The sequence below is a fragment of the Eleutherodactylus coqui genome, chromosome 10 (assembly GCF_035609145.1).
Source record: "Eleutherodactylus coqui strain aEleCoq1 chromosome 10, aEleCoq1.hap1, whole genome shotgun sequence".
Classification (NCBI taxonomy): domain Eukaryota; kingdom Metazoa; phylum Chordata; class Amphibia; order Anura; family Eleutherodactylidae; genus Eleutherodactylus; species Eleutherodactylus coqui.
Window position 1 is genome coordinate 10652105 of NC_089846.1, and position 23591 is coordinate 10675695.

The 23591-nt window shown below is 46.0% G+C and overlaps 1 protein-coding gene across 1 annotated transcript in view; it reads left to right on the top strand.

Annotated features, from left to right (window-relative positions):
* The window catches only part of HMCN2 (hemicentin 2), a 178269-nt gene extending 163399 nt beyond the window's left edge, over positions 1-14870 (top strand). Inside the window, exons 74-90 of the mRNA XM_066580227.1 lie at positions 64-191; positions 717-887; positions 983-1153; positions 1355-1504; positions 2008-2145; positions 2477-2598; positions 4304-4538; positions 5127-5186; positions 6395-6514; positions 6870-7004; positions 8240-8353; positions 8788-8913; positions 9321-9449; positions 11307-11624; positions 11716-11835; positions 12302-12428; positions 13553-14870. Coding sequence (XP_066436324.1) covers positions 64-191; positions 717-887; positions 983-1153; positions 1355-1504; positions 2008-2145; positions 2477-2598; positions 4304-4538; positions 5127-5186; positions 6395-6514; positions 6870-7004; positions 8240-8353; positions 8788-8913; positions 9321-9449; positions 11307-11624; positions 11716-11835; positions 12302-12428; positions 13553-13913 — 2725 coding nt within the window. The 3' untranslated portion in view covers positions 13914-14870. The remainder of the gene's footprint in view (positions 1-63; positions 192-716; positions 888-982; positions 1154-1354; positions 1505-2007; positions 2146-2476; positions 2599-4303; positions 4539-5126; positions 5187-6394; positions 6515-6869; positions 7005-8239; positions 8354-8787; positions 8914-9320; positions 9450-11306; positions 11625-11715; positions 11836-12301; positions 12429-13552) is intronic.
* Positions 14871-23591: the final 8721 nt, after the last annotated feature.

A 23591-nucleotide genomic window follows, 5' to 3' on the forward strand; every position in this document is an offset into this window, starting at 1 on the left:
ATGTAAGCGCTGCGGAATATGTTGGCGCTATACAAATGAAGATGATTATTATTATTGTTCCAGACTAGACTTTCTTAAAGACGGCTCCTTGCGCATCCCAGAGACTCTTCTACAGGATTCCGGATATTATCTCTGCACAGTCGCTAACTCGGCAGGCATAGCTCGTCGCGGGGTGGAACTACGAGTTTACGGTAAATAGCAAAACTTCAGTCACTTGTTCAAAAACATAGTTTATATATAAATAAATTCAGCAGGCTTCAGAGCTGAAATCTCCGAGCCAGTATCCCCTTCTACATTGTCTGCAGAGAACCAGCTCCTTTGATTTGCATACTGGGTACTGAAGACTTTACGCCAGGCCCTGTAGAGTAACCTGATGATCTGGATTATAGGAGCTCAGCTAAGCTTTTAGGGGGGTGACAGTCAACAGACTTGCTGACTGTTTCCAATAACAACTAGCAGGACTGAGAATGCACCTCTGATTTATTAGACCATGGTCATATCTGTAGCCTACTCTGCATTTAAAATGGAAACCATGATGCAATGCGGAATGTATTGCATAATATAGACCACCAGCAACCAACGCCCCCCATTTCTTCATGGTTTCCATTGTTTGGATTGGAAGACAAGCACTTCCCATCCCAATCTGCAATGGCAGGTGTATATACGCTTTCTGGTGTCCACGGAAGCCACGTTGTATCTCTTTTTTCTCGTAACAGTTAATGGCGGCTTCTCAGAATGGCAGCAGTGGGGTCCTTGTACTCGGACCTGTGGTCAGGGAGTACAAGAAAGAGTCCGGATGTGTAATAACCCCCCTCCAGCCAATGGAGGAAGACCCTGTATGGGAAGAGACGTGGATGTGAGAGCTTGTAGCCTGCCTCTGTGCCCAGGTACTGCCTGCTGCAGGCACCATATATATATGAACGTTGCACTGATTCGATATCTAATGCAGCTTACTGATTGTTGTCATTCCCCGCTAACTCAGTGAATGGCGGGTGGACTGGTTGGAGCAGTTGGTCTCAGTGTTCGGTGTCGTGCGGGGAAGGCTCCAGACAGCGCACGCGTTCCTGCTTCTCTCCTCCCCCACAAAATGGCGGAAAACCCTGCTCTGGAAAGGACACAGAAACGGAGACGTGTCAGCTGCCACAGTGCCGAGGTATCAGTCATTAGCAGGATGCATGCGAGAGGAAGTAATCCCATCGAATTCTGTGTATTCACGCGCACCTGAAGGGGTCTAACAATGTACAATAGAAAGTTTCCATCCACTGACAGCAAGTAGAAAGCTTGAAATAGAAAGTGAATTAGAGAGTTATAGAACTTCTTCATGATCCGATGAATGTTTTTTTTACTTCCCCAGCCGTCGCCTCTCGAGTACGAGCCAGTGTGATCGGCATTGTCAATGACCAGGATTTTGGACTTTCGTCACTCAGTGCCAACATGACGGAAAATCCACGGACCAGAGCCACCACTATCAGCAGCAGGATTGAAAACATCCCGCCTTCCATAGGTACGTGCTGAGAGTTAAGGCCTATTTAGACACAACGATTATCGCTCAAGAGATGTCGTTCAAACGACTTTTGAGTGATAATCGTTGTGCCATTTGCAGCCCAAGATGATCGCTGAAGATGAGCGATCACCGTGCGCTGCCAGCGGAGGATGCAGAAGACAAGCTGGGTGCCCCCACTTGTCTTCTGCATCCACCTCTTCACCGCTCCGAGCACCCGGCTGTTACATAGTTGAGCGCTCGGAGCGGAGGATGCAGAAGATAAGCGGGGTGTCCTTGCTTGTCTTCTGCATCCAGCATGTTGAAAGACAACGATGAGCGACGGCTTAACGAAAACTGCACAATGTCACACACAATGATTATCGCTCAAAAGACGGCTTTTGAGCGAATTTTGAGCGATAATCGTTGTGTCTAAATGGGCCTTTAGTGACTTACCGAGTTTTGGGACTATAAACGCTCCGTACATTTAGTAATATAAACTAACAATTCTACATGTTACCGTCCAGGACCGCTGATGAAGGTGCTGGTTTCAATGATTGCCCCCCTCTACTGGTCCGCTGCATTCCCCCTTGACGGCACCATTAATGGTTTCAGCCTCACCAAAGGAGTTTTCAGAAAAGAGTCTCAGGTGGAGTTTGCTACAGGTAACTTCTCACCTTCTGTATTTACACCAAACGAATGGTGAGCCCTTCCTGCAATGCAGTTATGTCACATTGTATAGGAATATGACACATAAGTAGTCCTTTTGGGCCATCAGGAATATTTGGGGCTTTTATAAATAATGCTTGGGGCTGATAGCTTTGTGGTCAGAAATCCAATTTGCAAACCTATATGTATCCCCTGCCTACTGATATCACATCCTACCATATCTAACCCCGACAGGATACTGTATATGTGATGACTTACTTGTTCATCATCAGAGGGGGCGTTATTGTGAACTTAGAAGATATCCTATAATCACCTCCTGTGTTTCAGGTCAGCAGCTCCGCATCACTCATATCGCTCGAGGGCTGGATACGGACGGTACGCTGTGGTTTGATATTGTGGTCAATGGATTTGTGCCGGAATCTCTCGCATCTTCCAATGTAGGCCTGCAGGTAACAATGATTTCATGAGCTGAAGACGGTGGGGGATGGTCAACGTGACCAAAGATGGAGGAGGGTGAACTCTGCTTTTACAGTACACCGAGTAGCCCCTTTGTTAGAGCCCCTGACCCCCTCTGTCGATTAGTGCTTCCCTGTATGGAAGCTAGAGTTGTGACCCCGGAGTGCAGAATAAAATCACATGACAAGCTTTCCGTGGATCAGTTTTAGTGTGAATCCACATTAGATGGGAAAATCCAGCGATCTGAGTGATTTCTGAGACCCGGTCATCGGAGCTAGAGTAGCTGGGGCCGGGATTTCTTTGCCAAGCTTGCGGGGTTTTCTTATATAATGGTGTGGAGAGTACACAGAGAATATTGTGATCCAGGAAAAACATCCAGCGAAAGGGGATCCTGTGAATGGAAACAATTCCTCACCAAAAGGGGTCAGAGGAGGATGTCAGGAATCGTTCTGACCAAAAGATGCTGCACAGTCAGAAGCAACTGAATACAATGCTGGTGGCCAACTGACATGTTGGAACACACGACTCGCCTTTCTTTAGTACGAATGGGCTATAACAGCAGACGACTAGTTTCAGCATCCTTATGTCTAAGAGAAACAGAATGGAGAGACTCTGGTGGCCAAAAGAGTACAAAAATTGTATCACTGAGCAGTAGAAAAACATCTCCTGGTCAGACGGATCCAGATTTCTGTTGCTCCGTGCGGATGGGAGGTCAAAATTTCGTGCAAGCAGCATGAATCGATGACCCCTTCCTGTCAACCAGTCAGAACATGTCAGCACCTCCATGTAATTTGCAGCAACTATACAAGAAGCTTCCTGTCCGCAGGGGCCAATATTCTTGCAGAATGATTGAATCACCTAGTGGGATCTATGACACAATGAATTGCTGCAGTTCTGAAGGACAGAGGTGGTCCAACGTGCTACTGGATGAGGGGCTCCAATAAAGTGGCTCTTCAGGGTGTATTGGGCATCGCCTTAAAACAGCCCCCCCATCTGATACTCAGATATTCCTGCAGACCCCCCTCTTATATTGTAGCGCAGTTCCTATCATTGTTCCTCTCTGCAGTGTTACCAAATGAAATCTCGCGCTGATCGTGTCCTGCTCTTTACATGGCGGCGCTCGGGTGCACTGTAATGAGCCGCGCACGATCATGACTGGGATGTGAGAAGGGATATTTCTAGTGATGAGCGAGCATTGCCCTAAGCGAGTACCTGCCCGCTCGAGAGAAAAGGTTCAGGTGCCGGCGGCGGGCAGGGAGCTGCGGGGGAGAGCTGGGAGGAACGGAGGGGAGATCTCTCTCTCCCTCTTCCCCCCCCCCCCCCCCCCCCCCACTGACTGCCACAACTCACCACTCCCCCCGCGCCGGCAGCCGAACCTTTTCTCTCGAGCGGGCAGGTACTCGCTAAAGGCAATGCTCGCTCGAGCAACTGCCCTTAGCGAGTATGCTCGCTCATCTCTAGATATTTCTATTCACTGACTGCAAACAAAATTGTAAGGAAATTAAGTAAAAACTTAAAATGATTAAATATAAAATCCTTCAACCCATAATATAATTTCAGGTTGAAGAGCAAAACCTACTCATGTACAAAGAGAACATACACCCTCTGATGATGTAGTCGGTGGTTGCCCCGTTGTGCAGGTCGTCTGCTGCCTTGTCGCGATCTGTAATTCCCAGCCTTGTGTTTATCTGCCCTCAGGAGTTCACGGAGACGTACGTACAGACTGGAGCAGGACAGATCAGTGCCTGGGCTTCACCCACCTTCACCAGGGATGGCAGACTATCCCTTCGCTGTAACCACACGGTGGAGTACAACCCAACACTGGGCCGTCAGATAAAGAACTCTCAGAAGCTTCTCGTCAACTCCATCCGGTCCTCATACAGTCCTGACCTGGAGGAGCTGCAATTTCAGCTCACAGCTTCACTTCAAGGAGGTAAAAGAAACGTAAACCTGATTTTCATTGTATATCATTCCCCAATTGAATGCAACCTGCAGTGTAAAGAATGGAGGTCATTCTGGTTGTATAGCTACATCCAGCGTTGTGTCTAATGTATGTGTAGAGTGGGTTTAGCACTGCTTTTGCTTGCAGGAACTTTAAGGAGTTGTCCAGTTATAAACTATTAATGGCCCATCCTCAGGATAGGTTATCTATAGTAGATCAGATGGAGTCTACCACCCATGACCCACGACGATCAACTAATCATCAGGCCAGTGCTTTTGTGCATTGAGCTGATTTCTACATAAAACAAACAGCTCCGTTCACACTGCAGTGGCCAGGTTTGGTATTGCAGGCATGGAAGTGAATGGAAACTTGCCTGCAATACCAAGTCTTGCCACTGCAGGGAGAACAAAGCTGTTTGCTTCCTGCAGAAATCAGCTCAGTGCATGAGCACCATGGCTCAGAGAACTGCTGATCAGTGGCGATCCTGGGCAACGGGCACCCTTCTAACTGCTACCGTATTGGTGGCCTATACCAAGAGTAGGCCGTCAGGATTTTACAACTTCTTATTTTATCTTCCAGGTTTGAATGGGGGAGCGTGTCCTGCGGGCTTCGTGCAGTCTGCAGACTCATTCTGTACTGGTAAGGAGTTTGTATACAGAAATGATGGGGGTTATCCTGAAATAACATGAGAGCAAAGTCTACCCAGTGCCAGCCGTATCCATCGTCAGTGGCTGGAGTAATCATGATCCACTGTTACTGGGGCGGAGTCACCTGAATGTTGTATCATTTACTTCACCTGGAAATAAATTGGATTTCGTACTAACTGGATTATCAGAAATTCCAGATTGTTGGATCATTGTACAACAGATATATAAAACTCAAACAGAACCTTCGAAACATACACTGAAATTCCACACTTTACCAGAGCCCCCATCTGGTAACGCTTTGGACCTCTTTTGGTTTTCAGAACTGCAACAATTCATCGTGGTGTAGATTCCACTTGGTGATGAACTCGTTCTGCAGGAATATCGGCCCCTGCGGACAGGAAGCTTCTAGTAGTTGCTGCAGATTAGATTGTGATGCTGACATGTTCTGATCAGCTGACAGGAAGGGGTCAGCGATTCATGCTGCTTGTACCAAATTCTGACCTCCCATCAGCACGAGGCAACAGAAATCTGGACCCATCTGACCAGAAGATGATTTTCTGCTTCTCAATGATCCAATTTTTGTGCTCTTTTGCCCACTAGAGTCTCGTCTTTCCGTTTCTCATAGACACAATCGTACTGGAACTGGTCGCCTGCTGTTATACCGTCTGTGCTTAGGAACGGCGAATTGTGTGTTCAGACATGTTAGTTAGAGCATTAGCATTGTATTTGGTTGCTCCTGACTGTGCAGCGCCTGTTGCTTTAAATAATTCCTAACATCCTCTTCTGACCCCTTTCAGTGATGATTTTTTTTCGGTTTGCAGGATCTCCCTTCCGAGACATTTTGCTCATTCATACCATTCTCTGTACACTCTCAACACCGCTACATGGGAAAACCCCGCAGGGTTGGCAGGGACATCCTGGCCCCGGATAGTCACGAGATTCTATGCTGTCCTCTGGAGTCACGGGGAGAATTTCCATACATGGAACTCCAATCATGAGAGTGCTGGGGGGCGTTAATAAAGTGGCCATTCAGTGTAACACTACATTAAAATTAACATGCAATTAAATATTTGGTTCTCTCCCTTTTCTTCTTCTGGTATTTTGAAATCCCACATTACATTGCAGTTCTGGATTATCAGATGCTGGATGAAAGGAATACATTGTAACAGCGCCCTATTTTTGCTTTGTGCTCTCCCGCAGACCTAGATGAGTGTGAGCTCCGCCGTCTCTGCTCTCATACCTGCCACAATAACCTGGGAAGCTTCTCCTGCTCCTGCCCTGCGGGTTACGCTCTGGCGCCAGATAACCATAACTGCCGAGGTGAGCGCCATGAGGAGTCTTGTCTGTGGTAAAAATACTGAGGCTCGTCTCAAGGAACTTAAAAACCTCTGCTTGCTGTCAATAAATAAAAGCATCCCTGTTTGCACACTCCATCCTTTGCACAGTACCCTGCCTGCACCTGTCAATTGGATATGAGCAGGATGGATTTCTAGTCGCGTGAAGAATGTTAGCATTCACTGACCGCAAGCAGAGATCTTAAACAGTGATAAAAATTGGGAAACAAAGAATATTAGAAGGGTCATTTTGTGCTGTCGCTGTTGTGTATTGCTTTTTCGCTTTTTTTTCTTCAGTGCTCGCAGCTTTTTATTTTGCCCTTTTTGTTTTCTCCTTCCAGATCTGGATGAATGCAGACTAGGAAGTCACCAGTGCCCCTCCGGCCAGGAGTGCGACAACACGCTCGGATCATACCGCTGTCTCTTGCGCTGCGGTCCCGGCTTTCGTCCTAACGATGAGGCGACATCCTGCGAGGGTATGAACCAGTCAGGGTTGGGATGAGCTTGTAGGGAGACGGCCTACAGGACACCCAGGAGCCGTCTTGGTTTTCTGGCTGCAGGGATGACTGCTTTGCATTTTTCTAAAGAAACCTCAATGATTGTTAGGGGTGTTTTTAGGCTCTGCTTTTGCTGTCAGTGAATGAAAATGCATAGGCAAACCACGTCCAACTGACAGAGACGTGGAGGTTGTTGCAGTCTATTAGACCTCTTTCTAGTAACGAGCCTTGCCTTGTGAGCGGGACATAATGAAGACGGATCAGTTCCTGGGATATAGACAAGAATGTTTCTACTGATTGACAGCAGGCAGAGATATTACGAAACTGTAAGGATTTGAAGCACAAAAAGTGGAATTTATTATCAGCTGTACGGCAAAAAACTTGTGTATTAAACTCCCCAATTGTGGTGCAAGCCTCATTTGCATAAAAATGCGTGACCTTTGTATTTCTCTTGTCATTTTGTAAAAACAATAAAAATGGGCGGGGTTTAGCGGTCGGGGTAATGGCGAGTATATGGGACATATCTCCAATAATAATGGCATGAATGGTAGTGGAAGCCTACTCCTGCTCATAGCTGGCATAGATTGGCTTGTCTAGTGAATGGGCAGGTAAAGGCTTTTTCCCACGTGTGTAGGCGTTTTTACGTGCCGTAGGAACACGTGAATGGTCGCACAAATCTATCGTTTGTGCGTCCGTTCAGACGGTCCAGGTCCAGTGCATATACGCCGAGGTCACAATGCCGTTGCCTCTCCTTCCCTCCCCATCACCCAATTCACCTCTTCTCTCCTTCCCTCCGGCTGTTTGCAATGGGTGTGGTCAGGACGGGGACAGGACGGGGACAGAGCTAAGCACTCGCTCCCTCCCTGCCCCTTGTCTGCAGCCAGCATTGGGAGGAGGCAGCGCTTAGCTCCGCTCCCATCCCGCCCTCTCCCATTGCAGACAGCCGGAGAGGAGGTAAGAAGGGGGAGGGAGTTTAGCAGTCATACGCTCCTGTGAATAAGCTCTCAGGTTCTGAACAATGTATTAAGAGATCGGCGCCTTCTAATAAATTAGTCACGTTTTATTAGAGCACCACAGTTTGTATTAAGGCCGGTCTATGAAACAACCGTTATACTAAATCCCCCTAAAGTCCGTTAGACAATCATATGACGATTAACCTTTACATACATAAACCAGAAACTGATGTAATGAAGTATTCTTGTTCTCTCTTCTAGATGTAGATGAGTGCAGCCAGTCCCAGCCGTGCCAGCAGAGGTGTCTGAATACCATCGGCTCTTACCGCTGTGCATGTGAGCCCGGCTATGAGCTGAAGGGCACCCGGTGTATAGGTGAGTGGTTGGGGGGACCCCCTGCTTTGTTTTAAAGCAACCCTCTAGTCCCAGACAAACCCGGATGGCCGCACCGCTTCTCTAACTACCTAATGCACACTGTGAATTATTGTTTCATCTGTGTCCCTCTCCCTGAAGACAGGCTGTGTATGAAGAACAGAGCGGTTCAGCTGCGTTCTTCATCCCCCACTCGGAGCGCTCGACTATATAACAGCCAGGCGCTCTGAGCAGAGAACAGCTGGTTGCAGAAGACAAGCGGGCCACCCCATTGGCTCCTACTTCTCGGAGCTGGTTGTTAGCTACATTAGTATCTAGTCCAGGCAACATACATTTGTGTCCAGGATAGAACATGATTTCATTATAATCCATGCACATTGGCAATTATGGGATAGAAGACATAATCACGTGGCCTTATGTGATGTCCTTCGGTTCAGATATTAACGAGTGTCTACGAGGAGCCTGCCTGCCTCAGCAACAGTGTAAAAATACCCTTGGTAGTTACCAGTGTATAGACAACTGCCCCGCTGGGACCACGCGATCAGAGTCTGGCGCCTGCAATGGTGAGTACAGGAAGTAACGGCAATCTTCTCAAACTGCATAAATAGCAATTTCCTAATATATAGTTATTAAAGAAGACGGAAAATACCCACAGCGCTCCCTAGTGTGCGACTACAGATAATGCAAACCAGTCCAGTGAAGCATAAATGAATGCAATTGCTCAGTTTTCCATGACTGTTATAGCAGATATCTTCCAGTGGGGCTGAATGTATACAGATTTATACAGCTACCATTGAGTAAAATACTAGCTGTATTTACCCATATGTAGTGTGATCCACCTAGTGGTGGTTGCAGGCAGCACAGCCAAGGCAATGGTCCAAAACGCAACTCTGTATAACTGTCAGTTCACCTTTGGACCTTCAGAACTGGAGCGGTCGGAGGAAAGGCTAATCATTTCTCCTTCTTCCAGATGTGGATGAGTGTCGCGATGGGTCTCACATGTGTCGCTACAACCAGCTATGTGAGAACACGATGGGAGGATACCGCTGCACGTGTCCTCGCGGGTATAGGTCCCAGGGTGTCGGGAGACCATGTCTAGGTAGGTATAATCGTGATTGGTTATTGGCAGAGGGGGGTGTCACTTTTATTTGAAGCTTAATGGTTAGCATTCTTGCCTTGCAGTGCTGGGGTGCTGGGTTCAAATCCCACCACGGACAACATCTGCATGGAGTTTGTATGTAGTCCCTGTGTTTGTGTGGGCTTCCTCCCACACTCCAAAAAGAACATATAGCTAGGTGAATATACATTAGTTCCGGAAAGTCTTCAGACTCCTCGTTTTTACAATTTATGCTGTGGTCTTGTGCAAATTAAAAAAAATTCAACTTTCCCCATCATTTTGCACTAAACACCCCATAATGACTGAGGGACAACAGAATGTTAGAAATCTTTTTAATTAAAAAAAAACAACAACATTTGGCATTGACATAAGTATTCACACCCCGCACTCAATACTTAGTTGCAACCCCCCCTGGCAGTGATTACCGCCTCCAGTCTTCTTGGTTAGGATGCCACAAGGTTTGCACACTTGGATTTTGGGATTTTCTGCCATTCTTCTCTGCAGATCCACTCAAGCAGTCAGGTTGGATGGGGGCCGTCTGTGGAAGGCTGCTTTCAGGTCTCTCCAAAGATCTTCAATTGAGTTCATGTTGGGGCTCTGGCTGGGCCACTCAAGGACATTCACAGAGTTGTCCCCAAACCACTGCTGCGTTGTCTTGGCTGGGGTCTTAGGGTCATTGTCTCGTTGGAAGGTGAACATTCTGCCCGGTTTGAGGTCCCTTGTGCTCTGGATCAAGTTTTCATTAAGAATATGTCTATACTTTGGTCCATCAACCCTGACCGGTCTCCCCTTTCCCAGCATGATGCTGCCTCCACCATGATTCACTGTAGGGATGGTATTAGGCCGGTGATGAGCGGCACCTGGCTTCCTCAAAACAGAAAGCTTAGAATTGAGGCCAAAAAGTTTGATCTTTGTTTTATCAGACCAGAACTCCAAGCAGCTTTTCATGTGTCTTACTGAGGAGGCTTCTTTCTGGCCGCTCTGCAATAAAGCCCAGATTGGTGGAGGCTGCAGTCCTGGTTGACCTTCTGGAAGTTTCTCCCATCTGCACACAGGACCCTTGGAGCTCAGCCAGAGTGACCATTGTTCTTGGTCACCTCTCTTACCAAGGCCCTTCTCCCCCGATTATTAGTTTGGTGGGTCGGCAGCTCTAGGAAGAGTCCTGGTTGTTCTTCCATGTAAGTATTATGGAGGCCGCTGGGCTCTTGGGAACTTTCAGCGCAGCAGAAATATTTTTTGCAGCTTCCCCAGATCTGCGCCTCCACACAATCCTGTCTCTGAGCTCTACAGGCAGGTCTTTCCTCCTCATGGCTTGGTTTTGCTCTGATATGCATTGTGAATCGTGGGACCTTGTATAGACAGGGGTGTCTTATAAAATGACCAACTGAATTTACCACAGATGACTCCAATCAAGGTGTAGAAACATCTCAGAGATGAGCAATAGAAATGGGAGACCCCGCATCTCAATTGTAGGGGTCATACCAGAGGATCTGAATACTTATATCAATGCAAAATGGTAATTTCTTTTTTTTTTAATTTTCAAGGATTTCTACATTCTGTTGTCATTTTATTATTATTGGGTACGGAGTGCAGAGCGATGGGGGAAAAAACGTGATTTTTTTTTTTTTCAAAATTTTCGCAAGACCACAACATAACAAAATGTAAAAAAGTGAAAGGGACTGAAGACTTTCTGGACCCACTGTAGGTAGAGGAATATAGATTGTGAGCCCGAATGGGGACAAAACCCAATCCCAAGTGATGTGAAGTGCTGCGTAACAAGCATGCTCTATGTAAATAAAGGTGATTATTAATTCTTCAGTGTTCACCTTTTCTTTCCAGACATTAATGAGTGCCAGCAGGTGCCCAGACCTTGCGCATACCAGTGCCAGAACCTCGCTGGCAGCTACAAATGCCTATGCCCACCTGGCAAACAGCTTCTCGGGGATGGGCGTTCATGTGCAGGCCTGGAGAGGCTCAGTAATAGCTCCGGTATTGGTAACACTAGAGCCCAGTTTGAGCAGCCGATAACTAATGGACGTATTCATGGGAACAACGTGTACACCTGGCTGTCCTTCAGCCAAAACAGCAACCTGATTGGTCAAAGCAGCCCGGGCCGCTGTCCACTGGGATTTATCCGCAGGAACGGGGCTTGTACAGGTAATGGGGGAGATTGGGTCATTACTGAACTACATATCTAAGCTGTACATGGGGTAGAGGTTGGGAGTCATGTTCTGTGCCCTTCTTCCAGATATAGATGAATGCCACCAGCGGAATCCCTGCCAGCATGAATGCAGGAACATGGAGGGCAGTTACCGCTGTCTGTGCCCATCGGGCTACCGGCTGCTACCCAACAACAGGAACTGTCAAGGTAAATGCCAAGTAGTCTATACAGCATATATCACTCTCTTCCCCCATGTGGATTGAATGTGAAGGGTTACAGACAGAGCTAGTTCAAGGAAGGGACCTCCGGCAGCACAGAGGGGTGCAGGAGAATATTAAGTCTGTACCAGTGTATATTAATTAATAAAGATGGTGAGAAGGTTTCGCAATGGTGAGGCGATTTCGCAATCGAGCACCGCTTTTTCGAGTAACTGACTACTCGGGCGAAAAGATTCGGGGGGCGCATTGGGTGAGCGGGGGGTTGCAGAGGGGAGTGGGGAGAGAGAGAGAGCTCCCCCCTGTTCCCCACTGCTACCCCGCGCTCCACCACGCCGCCCCCCGAATCTTTTCGCCCGAGCAGTCAGTTACTCGAAAAAAGCGGTGCTCGATTGCGAAATCGCCCTAAACGAGTATGTTCGCTCATCTCTAATTCTAATCTCCACTTCTCCCTCCAGACATAGATGAATGTGCAGAGCAGAGAATCAGCTGTGGGCCCAACCAGATGTGCTTCAACACCAGAGGAGGATACCAATGTCTAGATACTCCCTGCCCTGCATCGTACACAAGGGGCCCCAGCCCAGGGTAAGATGGAAACATATCATGGAAGGGGCCACAATTTCTAATCGCCTAGAAAAATTTACTATATGATACTCTAGAGCTGAACTCACAATTCTATAGGCTTCAGAACTGAACTCTTCTAGCATTCCCTGCTAGTTCAGTGTCTGCACAAAGTGTGCTCTAGTGATTTGCATTTCGATGAAGTCCCTGTAGTGTAAAACAACTAAAGTCCGGTTTAGACAACAATTATCGCTCAAAAAATCTTTTGAGCGATTTTCCAGTGATAATCGTTGTGTTCTTTAACAGCACAAGGTGATCGCTCAAACGTTGAGTGATCACCTTGCACTCAAAGCGGAGAATGCAGAAGACAAGTGGGGTGTCCCGGCCTCTCTTCTGTATCCAGCTGTTCCCCGCTCGCAGCGCCCTGCTGTTATACAGCCGAGCACTCCGAGAGGGGTATGGAGAACAGAGCTGGACCGCTCTGCTCTTCATATCCCGCCTGTCATCGGGGAGCAGGATACAGCTGAAACAATAGTATCAGCTGTATCCTGCTGTAAATTCCTGATAACTGATCGCTGATCTTTGAGCATGTTGAAAGACAATGATGAGTGACGGCTTAACGAAAACTGCGCAATGTCAGTGCAGCTACACACAACGATTACTGCTCAAAAGATGGCTTTGAGTGATTTTTGAGCGAAAATCGTTGTGTCTAAAAGGGCCTTAACTGCATTGTAGGAGCTCATAGGAGGTTGGGGTGTCTGTCCACAAACTTGCTGACTGTTTCTAATAACAACCACCACATGTACAGGATATAACTCAGGATCCGTACATGATAAGTAATGTATGTATCCAGGGACTCCAGCAGCAGAATAGTGAGTGCAGCTCTGGAGTATAATACAGGATGTAACTCAGGATCAGTACAGGATAAGTAATGTATGTACAAAGTGACTCCAGCAGCAGAATAGTGAGTGCAGCTCTGGAGGATAATACAGGATGTAACTCAGGATCAGTACAGGATAAGTAATGTATGTACAAAGTGACTCCAGCAGCAGAATAGTGAGTGCAGCTCTGGAGTATAATACAAGATTATATCATAATGGATTAACAATAGAAAATGAACTGATGAATTGTTGTTCCCCCTCTTATAGGACCTGCTATCGCCGATGTCTAACAGACTGTAGTTCCGGCGGCCCTTACACGCTGCAGTACAAGCTGCTGACCCTGCCTTTTGGAATACCTCCAAATCAAGATGTTATCCGCCTCAGCGCCTTTTCCGAAAGGGGCATCATTCAAAACCAAACCAGCTTCACCGCTGTAGAGCAAGATTCAGGCAGCCCCTTTGCTCTTCGCGATGATGAAGGCCATGCCATCATCTACACCTTACGCTCGCTGGACACTTCAGGGATTTACAAGGTAAAAGTGCAAGCAGCATCTCACAGCGAGAAGCAGGCGTTACCGTATCAGAGCGTCTTCATCATCTACATCTCTGTCTCTCCATATCCTTACTGATTCCAAAGTCACCAGCTGAACGGTCAAGAACATACTGAACTATGACCATGGAGCTCTCCGTCCACCTTCACCCGACCACCTCCATGTAGAAATTTGAGATGGCCTGGGGTTTATTACTTTTATACACCGTGCCAGTAGCAATAATGGAACCTGCCCAAACTGAAAGGTGCTGGCCCTCTCTTGCCAGTTATTGAGACTATGAATGTGCCAGTCACAGGACCGAGGGCCGGGCACCCCTCTGAAGCAAGCGAAGCTGCCGTCCAATGATGGCGGTTATTTGGTGCTATAGTAAATCCTGCATTCAGAGCCTTATACACAGTGATGGAGGAAGACTGCATGTAAGCAAGTTTTGCTCAGTGACCATGGAGGTCACACGTGGTGCTCTTGATGCTGTAAACTGCTGGCTGACATATCGTGCCCCTCTCAGGGAGTTATAGGAGGTCTTCACTTACTTTCATGTCTTTCAGTGGAAGCCCACAGGGGTGTATATGCAGCATCCCAAAAATCTAAATCGGGCCCAGTAGGTACTATGTCACGTCATCACACTACACCCGTACAGGACTGGAGTGCCTGCCATTTTTTTGACCCTCACCCACCCCATAATAACCCTGATTCCTTATAGGGGAGCCCACTGCAGGTGCAAACAACCCATAGGAAAAGGGTTAGGCCTAGCTTAAGGTGGACCGCATGCGTGGGCTTCCTCTAGGGTATGCACGCCCCGTGGGGGGGTCAGTACAGAAAGGGACCGATACCTGTCCTTTATATTCTTATAGGGGACTAGGCACTACTCCATATCAGGACGCAGGGGCGCTAGATCCTTTAGTGTGGGGTGCAGACAGGATTTTATGTAGTAATGGTAATTATGCAGTACGTGTTACGAGGCTTCGGGTTCATACTTTACATTATTTACTGATGGTTTATTTATTTTTATGTCCCAATAAAGTCTTTTATACGGTTTGTTACACGGATCTATCTTCATTGTTTTACAGCCAATTTCTCCATTTCTGACAGAAAAATGAAGATGTTTTCCCACCATAAATACTGACCATCGATGTAAAATCTGTACCAGGGCCTCCAACCATCAGTGCTGGCCCCTTATGAAAGGTGTTTGGCCCCCTCAAGTACCAGAGTTCAGCTACAACTACAATCTCTTTAGGCCCAATGTCCACGGGCTGATTTGATTTGGGGCACCTGCGATGGAGATGCATTAGCATCCACAAAACAATTTAAAGCATGCGGATGGGTGTTTTTTTCTCCCCGGATGTGGATCGCACCCCCTGGGAAGAGATCGCAGCATGCTCCATTTTTCTGCGGATCTTGCGGGGAAGGCTTCCATTGAAGTCAATGCGTGCCGTCCGATGCGCGGTACACCCGCAGCTGTCACTGTGCACGTGCCGCGCATCTGTGGGAAAGCAGGAGATTTAAACAGAAAAAAATTGCAATGTCTGCAGCACGGCTGGATTCCGCTGCGGGATTCAGCAGATGGAAGCCGTGCGTGCGAGTGGGCATTGGGCATTAAACCTCGTACTCCAGTTTTACTCTGGTTAAAAAATAATCCAATACATAATCTAAACAATGCTCTACTCTGTGCCCCCAAATCATCATCATCTTTCCTCCTGTATCCAGGCCCAGACTGCCATGAGCCATAACTCATCTCTGCACACCCTGCCCATTCTGCTATTACCCCCAATGCTCCTCTCACTGCTCCCTATACAGTAACAGTTCTCATACTGCGCCCACTACAGAATAATGCCCCCATATGGTCTCCTAGTAAATTCAAGTGACTTGACATGTCTGTGGGTGACAAGGAGGCCAGCACTAAGGCTTTGCGCTTGCCTGCAGATGCCACTAGGTTATTCAGCTTCCATTGAGCTCAATGCGGTCTGTATAAATCCATATGCAGTGAGCACCTCCTAGTGGTGAATGTGATCATCAAGATCTTAGATACTGTTTATCACAATTGTTTAATAAAACATATGTAATGGTCAGGGCTGTAAAGCGGGTTTTGTTATATATTATATTTGGTGTATGCAGTTTCTCCTACTTTTGTAAGAAGCAGCCTGGTGGGTTCTCCGGTCGGCACAGTGTGTCGGAGAAGGAACAAGTCGGACTTAGTATAGACGTAGCAATCATTAATATGCCTGGTACACTGTAATAACTCAGTTTACAGCATTGTAGTAAATGGCCATTACTGTTTGCTAGATCTGTATAAACTTTCTGTCAATCGGACAAACTATCTGATTGACCATGACTGTGGACAACAGTCTTTAAGTAAGGCAGAGGGCCAACAATGGAGGCAGCAGTGTTATCTGCTCTGGGGGTCCTTAATGCTCACTAAGCATTTACTTCCGCTACCCTCCACTCTTGCACAGTCCGATCTGCGCTCTTCAGCAGCCTCCACTGCATCACCTCCGCTCTATCTCAGCAAGAATGTATACCCATTGCTACTGCAATGCCTCCACACACACGCACATGATAATCACGGACACCATTTACTCTAAGGCTACATTCAGATGGTGATATGCGAGTTGCTTATGAGACTCTCGTGCATCGGGCAGCATGAGGACACGTCTGCACGCTGCCCAAGCAGTGGGGGCGGTGGATATTGCATGTTCTACCCTCGTCCATGATGCGGATCACAGTAGGGCATGCAGCAACTCTTCCACATGAAAAACTGCTCATCTAAGTAACCTAATTGGCTATAATGTAACTCAAATATAGACTCTGCCAGCGGCACATGGGTGACGTGACATTTTGGTGTCCCCGTTCTATACAACTAGACCGAGCATCTTCTGATGTCTTACCATTGCACTGTGCCACAGGACCGTAATACAATGTGCATTTACTATACATTTCTCTGCTCTATACAAGGTTTATGACCCCCACATATAGCCATAATGTACAACCTCTGTGAGGGGTTCTGCTTAAAACTCTATGGCGCAACTCGCACACACAGTAAGTGGGCCGGTCACCTAATAGACCTTCCACACAGGATGGAATTACGTCACAGAATGCAGTCAAATCCGCAGCTACAGAATTCCACACCAAAATTTGCAAGTCTAACTGCGGATTTACATGCAGAATTGCAGGCAAGTTTTAAGCCATTTTCAATTTGGCATCAAAATCATGCAGGTAACCTGAAGATTTTGGTGCCGAATTTACTGCGGTTTGCGGTGCATTATGTGGCCTATATTGTCCCTTGTGAAAGGTCCCTAAGACTAAAAGTCCCGGCATGTGCTGTAGAGATATTAGAGGATGAACAGGGAGTTAATTGCACAGTTCTGCTATTGAACATTACTCAACCAAACAGCAATTAATTGCTTAAGTGTAAAAAAAAAAAAAAATCTGAACACTCCCACCTACACCCCCCTCGCAAAAAAGAAAAAAAAATTCTGGGCAGTTTTCCATTAAATTTAAAAAAAAGTTATTTTTCTGAAATTTAGTGCTGTGTTACTAGAACTTCACCACTAGATGGCAGTGTTTAGCTACCTTGCTAGCTGGTTCCCATACACTTCCATGAGGCTGATAAGTAGGCTCAGGAGCCCCTTGAACTTTTTCACCTTTGCCCTGTGGCTGCTCCTTTATCTGCAGGGTGGTGGAAGGGCTGGGATCTTGGCTTCACTGCACTTTCCAAAATAATTTGCGGCTTTACTAAACATAACTTCCTTGTGGTGCCTCCACTGTGGCCCCAAAGGAAGAAAATGCTGTTCCTCAGTGATGTAAGGAATGCCACTTATGCTGGAATGCAGCAGGGGAATTCCTGCGCTGGCATCGGGCGCTGCGGACTCCTCAGGTTTATTCTCTGCTGCTTACAGGGCTGTAATTGCAAAGACACCCCAGAATATAAAATGCTTAATCCTGAAAAAGACCTGCCTTTGTTATTATTTTGGCGCGTAAAAACGGCAACCCGAAAAAAAACCGGAACATATGCGACCGAAATACGCGCCAACGCATATTCGATGGCCGAAAAGATAGTTTGCAAAGTAGGAACAAACGATAATACGCTTTCTAGCTCTGGTCATGATCGCCGAAAAACGTTCTTTCCGGCGATTAAACGTTGCGCACGTGCGAACGTAAATACGCCTACGCTCGTGTGAACGCGCCCTTAAGCTGAGCTGAACTCAATAATGGACGAACAGTGCACGGTAAGAATAAAACAGAAAGCCGAGCAAAAGTGTGAACGGAGCCTTAACTCCTTACCACTTTTGGACGTCCATCTACCCCCTCTGGCATCATGGTTTATATGGAGCGGGATTGGGAGCCGATCCCGCTCCACACACAGCGGGTACGGGCTGTCTTTGATAGCTTATACCCACCGCCAACAGCCTCAATCAGCACTCATGCTGTTAACCCTCTAAATGCCACTGTCAAGCCTGACAGCAGCATTTAAATACATCAATCAGAGTCTAGGGATCCTGAATGCCCCCCTTCCCCGCGATCTTAAGTGTCATTCGGTTTTCAGCCCACAGCCTTCTGAAGGCCCCAGGACAGCTATGTATTCCTGCCTATTAGGGCTTATTCACACAGGCGTAAATCGGTCGGGTTTTCACGCCCAGCCAATATATGCTGTCCCTCTCTGCAAGGGGAGGAGGTGGGACGGGAGCTGGGGTACTGAGCTCCTGCCCTCTCTTTGCCCCTCACCACTGCTTGCAATGGGAGGGGATGGGGCGGAGCTAAGTTCCACCCATCCCGCCCCTTCCCCTTTCAGAGAGGGACAGTATACTGTATATTGGCTGGGTATGAAAACCTGACCGATATATACGCCTATCTGAATAAGCCCTAAGGATGGGCCTGTGGCCTAAGTATTGAAGTATTGCAATATATAGTATAAGTAATCAGAGAATCGCACGTTTAAGCCTCCTAAGGGGACAAAAAAAATAAAGGATTTTTAATATTATAATTTATAAACAATTAAGGATACTAAAAGTCCAACCCCCTCCCCTTTTCCCGGTTTCACACAAAAAATTAAAAAACACAAACCCCACTCCCAAACCTATTTGGTATTGTCGCGTCCAAAAAACTATATCACATGGTAAATGTAAACGGAAAAAAGTGCAAAAAAAACAGAATTGCACTTTTTTTGGTCACGCTGTCTCCAAGAAAAAAATCTAATTTGATATGTACTCCAAAATAATACCAAAGGCACCAATAGAAACCGCAGGTCGTCATGCAAAAGAGGAGCCCTAACACAAGCCCAGGTTATGGCGGTCGGCAGATGGCGACATAAAATATATATATGATGTTTTGATTTTTTTTTTAAAAGTACAACAAAAATAAGTTTTGTATCCTAGTAGTCGTACTGACTCATCGAATGAAGCGATCATGTCATTTATTGCCGCCGTGTGTACGCCGTAAAAACAAGACCCCGGCAAAGATGTCAAAATTGCGGATTTTCTCCATTTTACACAACTTTGACATTTTTAAAAGTTTTTCAGTACACTTTATGGTACATTAAATATTAAAACTGAAAAATACTACTCTTCCTGCGAAAACCAAGCCCTCAGACATCTACGTTGGGAAAAATAAGAATAAGGCTGGGTTCACACAGGGCGGATTTGCCGCGGAAGCCGTCGCTACGACGCAGACTCGCTGGCCGCAGTATGTCCTTTTTTTTTTAATCCGCTGCGGCCGCGCTCACCTTTATGGGAGCGCCGGCCACAACTTAAAAGCGAGCGTCCAGGCCGCTTCAATACCTGCGGCTAGGTGCTGCGGGTTTTGAAGCAGTGCTTTCCCGATGGAAATCTTGCGGTTTTTCGCCGCGGTCAAACGGCGAGATTTTCGCCGGGATTCTGGTGTGTGAGAACCCAGCCTTATGATCATTTTCAAAGTGGGGAAGAGGAACTGAGATTAAGAAACAAGGGCCGATCCCAACCTGCAGGACGAGGTGATGCGCCGCAGGTCTAGTATCCCGTTTTATGGAGCACTAAGCTCAGCTGAGATGCAGAATTTAGGGTCCAGACTTGGGGTTCTGTAGAACATCTGGATGTGTTCAGGCGAGGGTGTAGATCTTGTGACAGCTGAACTGTCAGCGGCCAGAATGAAGATTTAGCGTGACAAGCCTGTTATTACCTCACTCCATAGAGAGAGAAATGAGATAAGACAGACAAGACTGCAGCTCGTCAAAGCTTCCTAATCCTCAACACTTACTTAGACAAAAAACAAACGCCAAACTATGTGAGCTATGGTTGTCAGCGAGAGGGCTTTGAAGTTTTTGTAATACTGGAAAGAGAGATGATTGCTGTGTGCTCATCCCAAGTCCACCACACATCATATGTTTCCAGGCCCATCTGTGCTGCTGGAAAACCTGGGTGAGGTGAGGCTGAGCTCTATTCTTGTACATAGGGGGCAGTATTATAGTACGTATATTCTTGTACAGAGGGGGCAGTATTATAGTAGTTATATTCTTGCACATAGGGGGCAGTATTATAGTAGTTATATTCTTGTACATAGGGGGCAGTATTATAGTAGTTATATTCTTGTACATAGGAGGCAGTATTATAGTAGTTATATTCTTGTACATAGGGGGCAGTATTATAGTAGTTATATTCTTGTACATAGGAGGCAGTATTATAGTAGTTATATTCTTGTACATAGGGAGCAGTATTATAGTAGTTATATTCTTGTACATAGGGGGCAGTATTATAGTAGTTATATTCTTGTACATAGGAGGCAGTATTATAGTAGTTATATTCTTGTACATAGGAGGCAGTATTATAGTAGTTATATTCTTGTACATAGGGGGCAGTATTATAGTAGTTATATTCTTGTACATATGGGGCAGTATTATAGTAGTTATATTCTTGTATATAGGGGGCAGTATTATAGTAGTTCTTGTACATAGGGGGCAGTATTATAGTAGCTATATTCTTGTACATAGGGAGCAGTATTATAGTAGTTATATTCTTGTACATAGGGGGCAGTATTATAGTAGTTATATTCTTGTACATAGGGGGCAGTATTATAGTAGTTATATTCTTGTATATAGGGGGCAGTATTATAGTAGTTCTTGTACATAGGGGGCAGTATTATAGTAGTTATATTATTGTATATAGGGGGCAGTATTATAGTAGTTATATTTTTGTACATGGGGGCAGTATTATAGTAGTTATATTCTTGTACATAGGAGCAGTATTATAGTAGTTATATTCTTGTACATGTGAGCAGTATTATAGTAGTTATATACTTGTATATAGGAGCAGTATTATAGTAGTTATATTCTTGTACATAGGGGCAGTATTATAGTAGTTATATTCTTGTACATGTGAGCAGTATTATAGTAGTTATATTCTTGTACATGTGAGCAGTATTATAGTAGTTATATTCTTGTACATAGGAGGCAGTATTATAGTAGTTATATTCTTGTACATAGGAGGCAGTATTATAGTAGTTATATTCTTGTACATAGGGGGCAGTATTATAGTAGTTATATTCTTGTACATAGGAGGCAGTATTATAGTAGTTATATTCTTGTACATAGGGGGCAGTATTATAGTAGTTATATTCTTGTACATAGGAGGCAGTATTATAGTAGTTATATTCTTGTACATAGGGGGCAGTATTATAGTAGTTATATTCTTGTACATGTGAGCAGTATTATAGTAGTTATATTCTTGTACATAGGAGGCAGTATTATAGTAGTTATATCCTTGTACATAGGGGCAGTATTATAGTAGTTATATTCTTGTGCATAGGGGCAGTATTATAGTAGTTATATTCTTGTACATAGGGGGCAGTATTATAGTAGTTATATTCTTGTACATAGGGGGCAGTATTATAGTAGTTATATTCTTGTACATAGGGGGCAGTATTATAGTAGTTATATTCTTGTACATAGGAGCAGTATTATAGTAGTTATATTCTTGTACATAGGAGCAGTATTATAGCAGTTATATTCTTGTACATATGGAGCAGTATTATAGTAGTTATATTCTTGTACATAGGGGGCAGTATTATAGTAGTTATATTCTTTTACATAGGGGGCAGTATTATAGTAGTTATATTCTTTTACATAGGGGGCAATGTTATAGTAGTTAAAGTCTTGTAAATGGAGCGGGGCAGTATTCTAGTAGTTGTATTCAGGAGCCACATGTCATTGCTATACACGGGAAGATACCTCCTTGAATTTGTAGTTCTCTCCCCCTCGCTCCTCTTGATTCATTCAAAGGTTAAACTGCTGTTTAGTAATAACTGATAAAGTTAAAGTTAAAATGTGTGTGTGTGGGGGGGGGGGGGGGGTGAGTAAAAAACAAAAAAAGCACTAGCCAGGCATTATGTGTCAAGAAGAAATATGTGTGTATACACAGGTAAAGACTATCTTCACCCTGCTCTTCATGTAATATACTGTTTACTGCGGTGCCAGTTACTTATGTTTATATGCTTGTTCATTTCTGGCTAAATAAAACTCCTTAAAAAAAAAAAGCTTGTGAATGGGCGCACAAATCTAATGGCACATATACGCCGAGGCTGCCATGCCGTTGCCCCCTTCCCCTCCCTCCCCCTTGCAGATTCACCTCTGGTCTCCTCTCCGCTCACTCTTTGCCATAGGAGGGGTCGGGGGCAGAGGTAAGCACCGCCCCTTGTCCGCCTCCTCCCATTGCTGACTGCGGACAAGGGGCAGGGAGGGGGCTTTTCCACGAGCGTATATCGGTCCACCGTTTTGACGCTCGGCCAATATACACTGTGATCTGATGCATTGGATCACATGGCCAATATGGCGCCCGGCATTTTAATGTCAGGCCCAAAAGATAGTCCTGGAACTATCTTTTGGGCCGGAATACATCGGTCGCTGCATGGGCTCCTATAGGAGCCAATCGCAGCGACTGGAAAAGGGAGGTAGAAGGGAGGTGGGAGGGAGTTAAGCAGCATGGCTGATAAACTCCTTCCCTCTTTTCTCCTCCCCGCTTGCTCTTTGCAATGGGAGGAGGGGAGGTATGGGCTGAGCTAAGTGCCGCCCCATCCCACCTCCTCCTATTGCAGGCTGTGGACAAGGGGCAGGATGGGGGCAGAGTTAGGCTCCCCTCCTATTGCAAAGAGCAAGTGGGGAGGAGAGCAGAGGTGAGCCTGCGAGGGGGGGGGGGGAGGAGAAAGGGGCAACACCACGGCAGCCTTGGCATATATGCGCCAGGGCCCATGCTGTGTGAACGGGCGCATAAACGTTCACAAGCTTTAACGCCACAGATGGTAGCGTATATCAGCCGACCGTGAAAACGGAGGCCGATATACGCTCTTGGGAAAGAAGCCTGAGCACGAGTTCTCTGGTGTACTGATTAACATTCTGGAGATTTAGAACTTTTTTGTGCTGCTTGAAAATGAATGAGTGCTGAGAAGTGAGGAATGATTGTATAGCCTAAATCCTGGAGATTTAGGATGGAGTGTTAGCTGATCTGTGATGCTCTGCAGTTACACCCTTCTCTAGTTTGGGATTTCATTCCCGGGCAAAAATGTTGGCGCTATTACAACAATGCATTCTCCCTATTTCCCCTGAAGCCATGATGTGAAGGTTTGGTTTACAACCACTGTAAACATTAGGAGATTGCACTACAAGCAATTCCCTAATATAATGTGATTGCTGGAATCAGAGTTTTAGCAAGTGGAATCAATTCTGATATTGAAATATGAATCAAATTTCACATCACAGATTACTGTTCAATCTTCTGCCATTAAAACAACCCTCCAGGC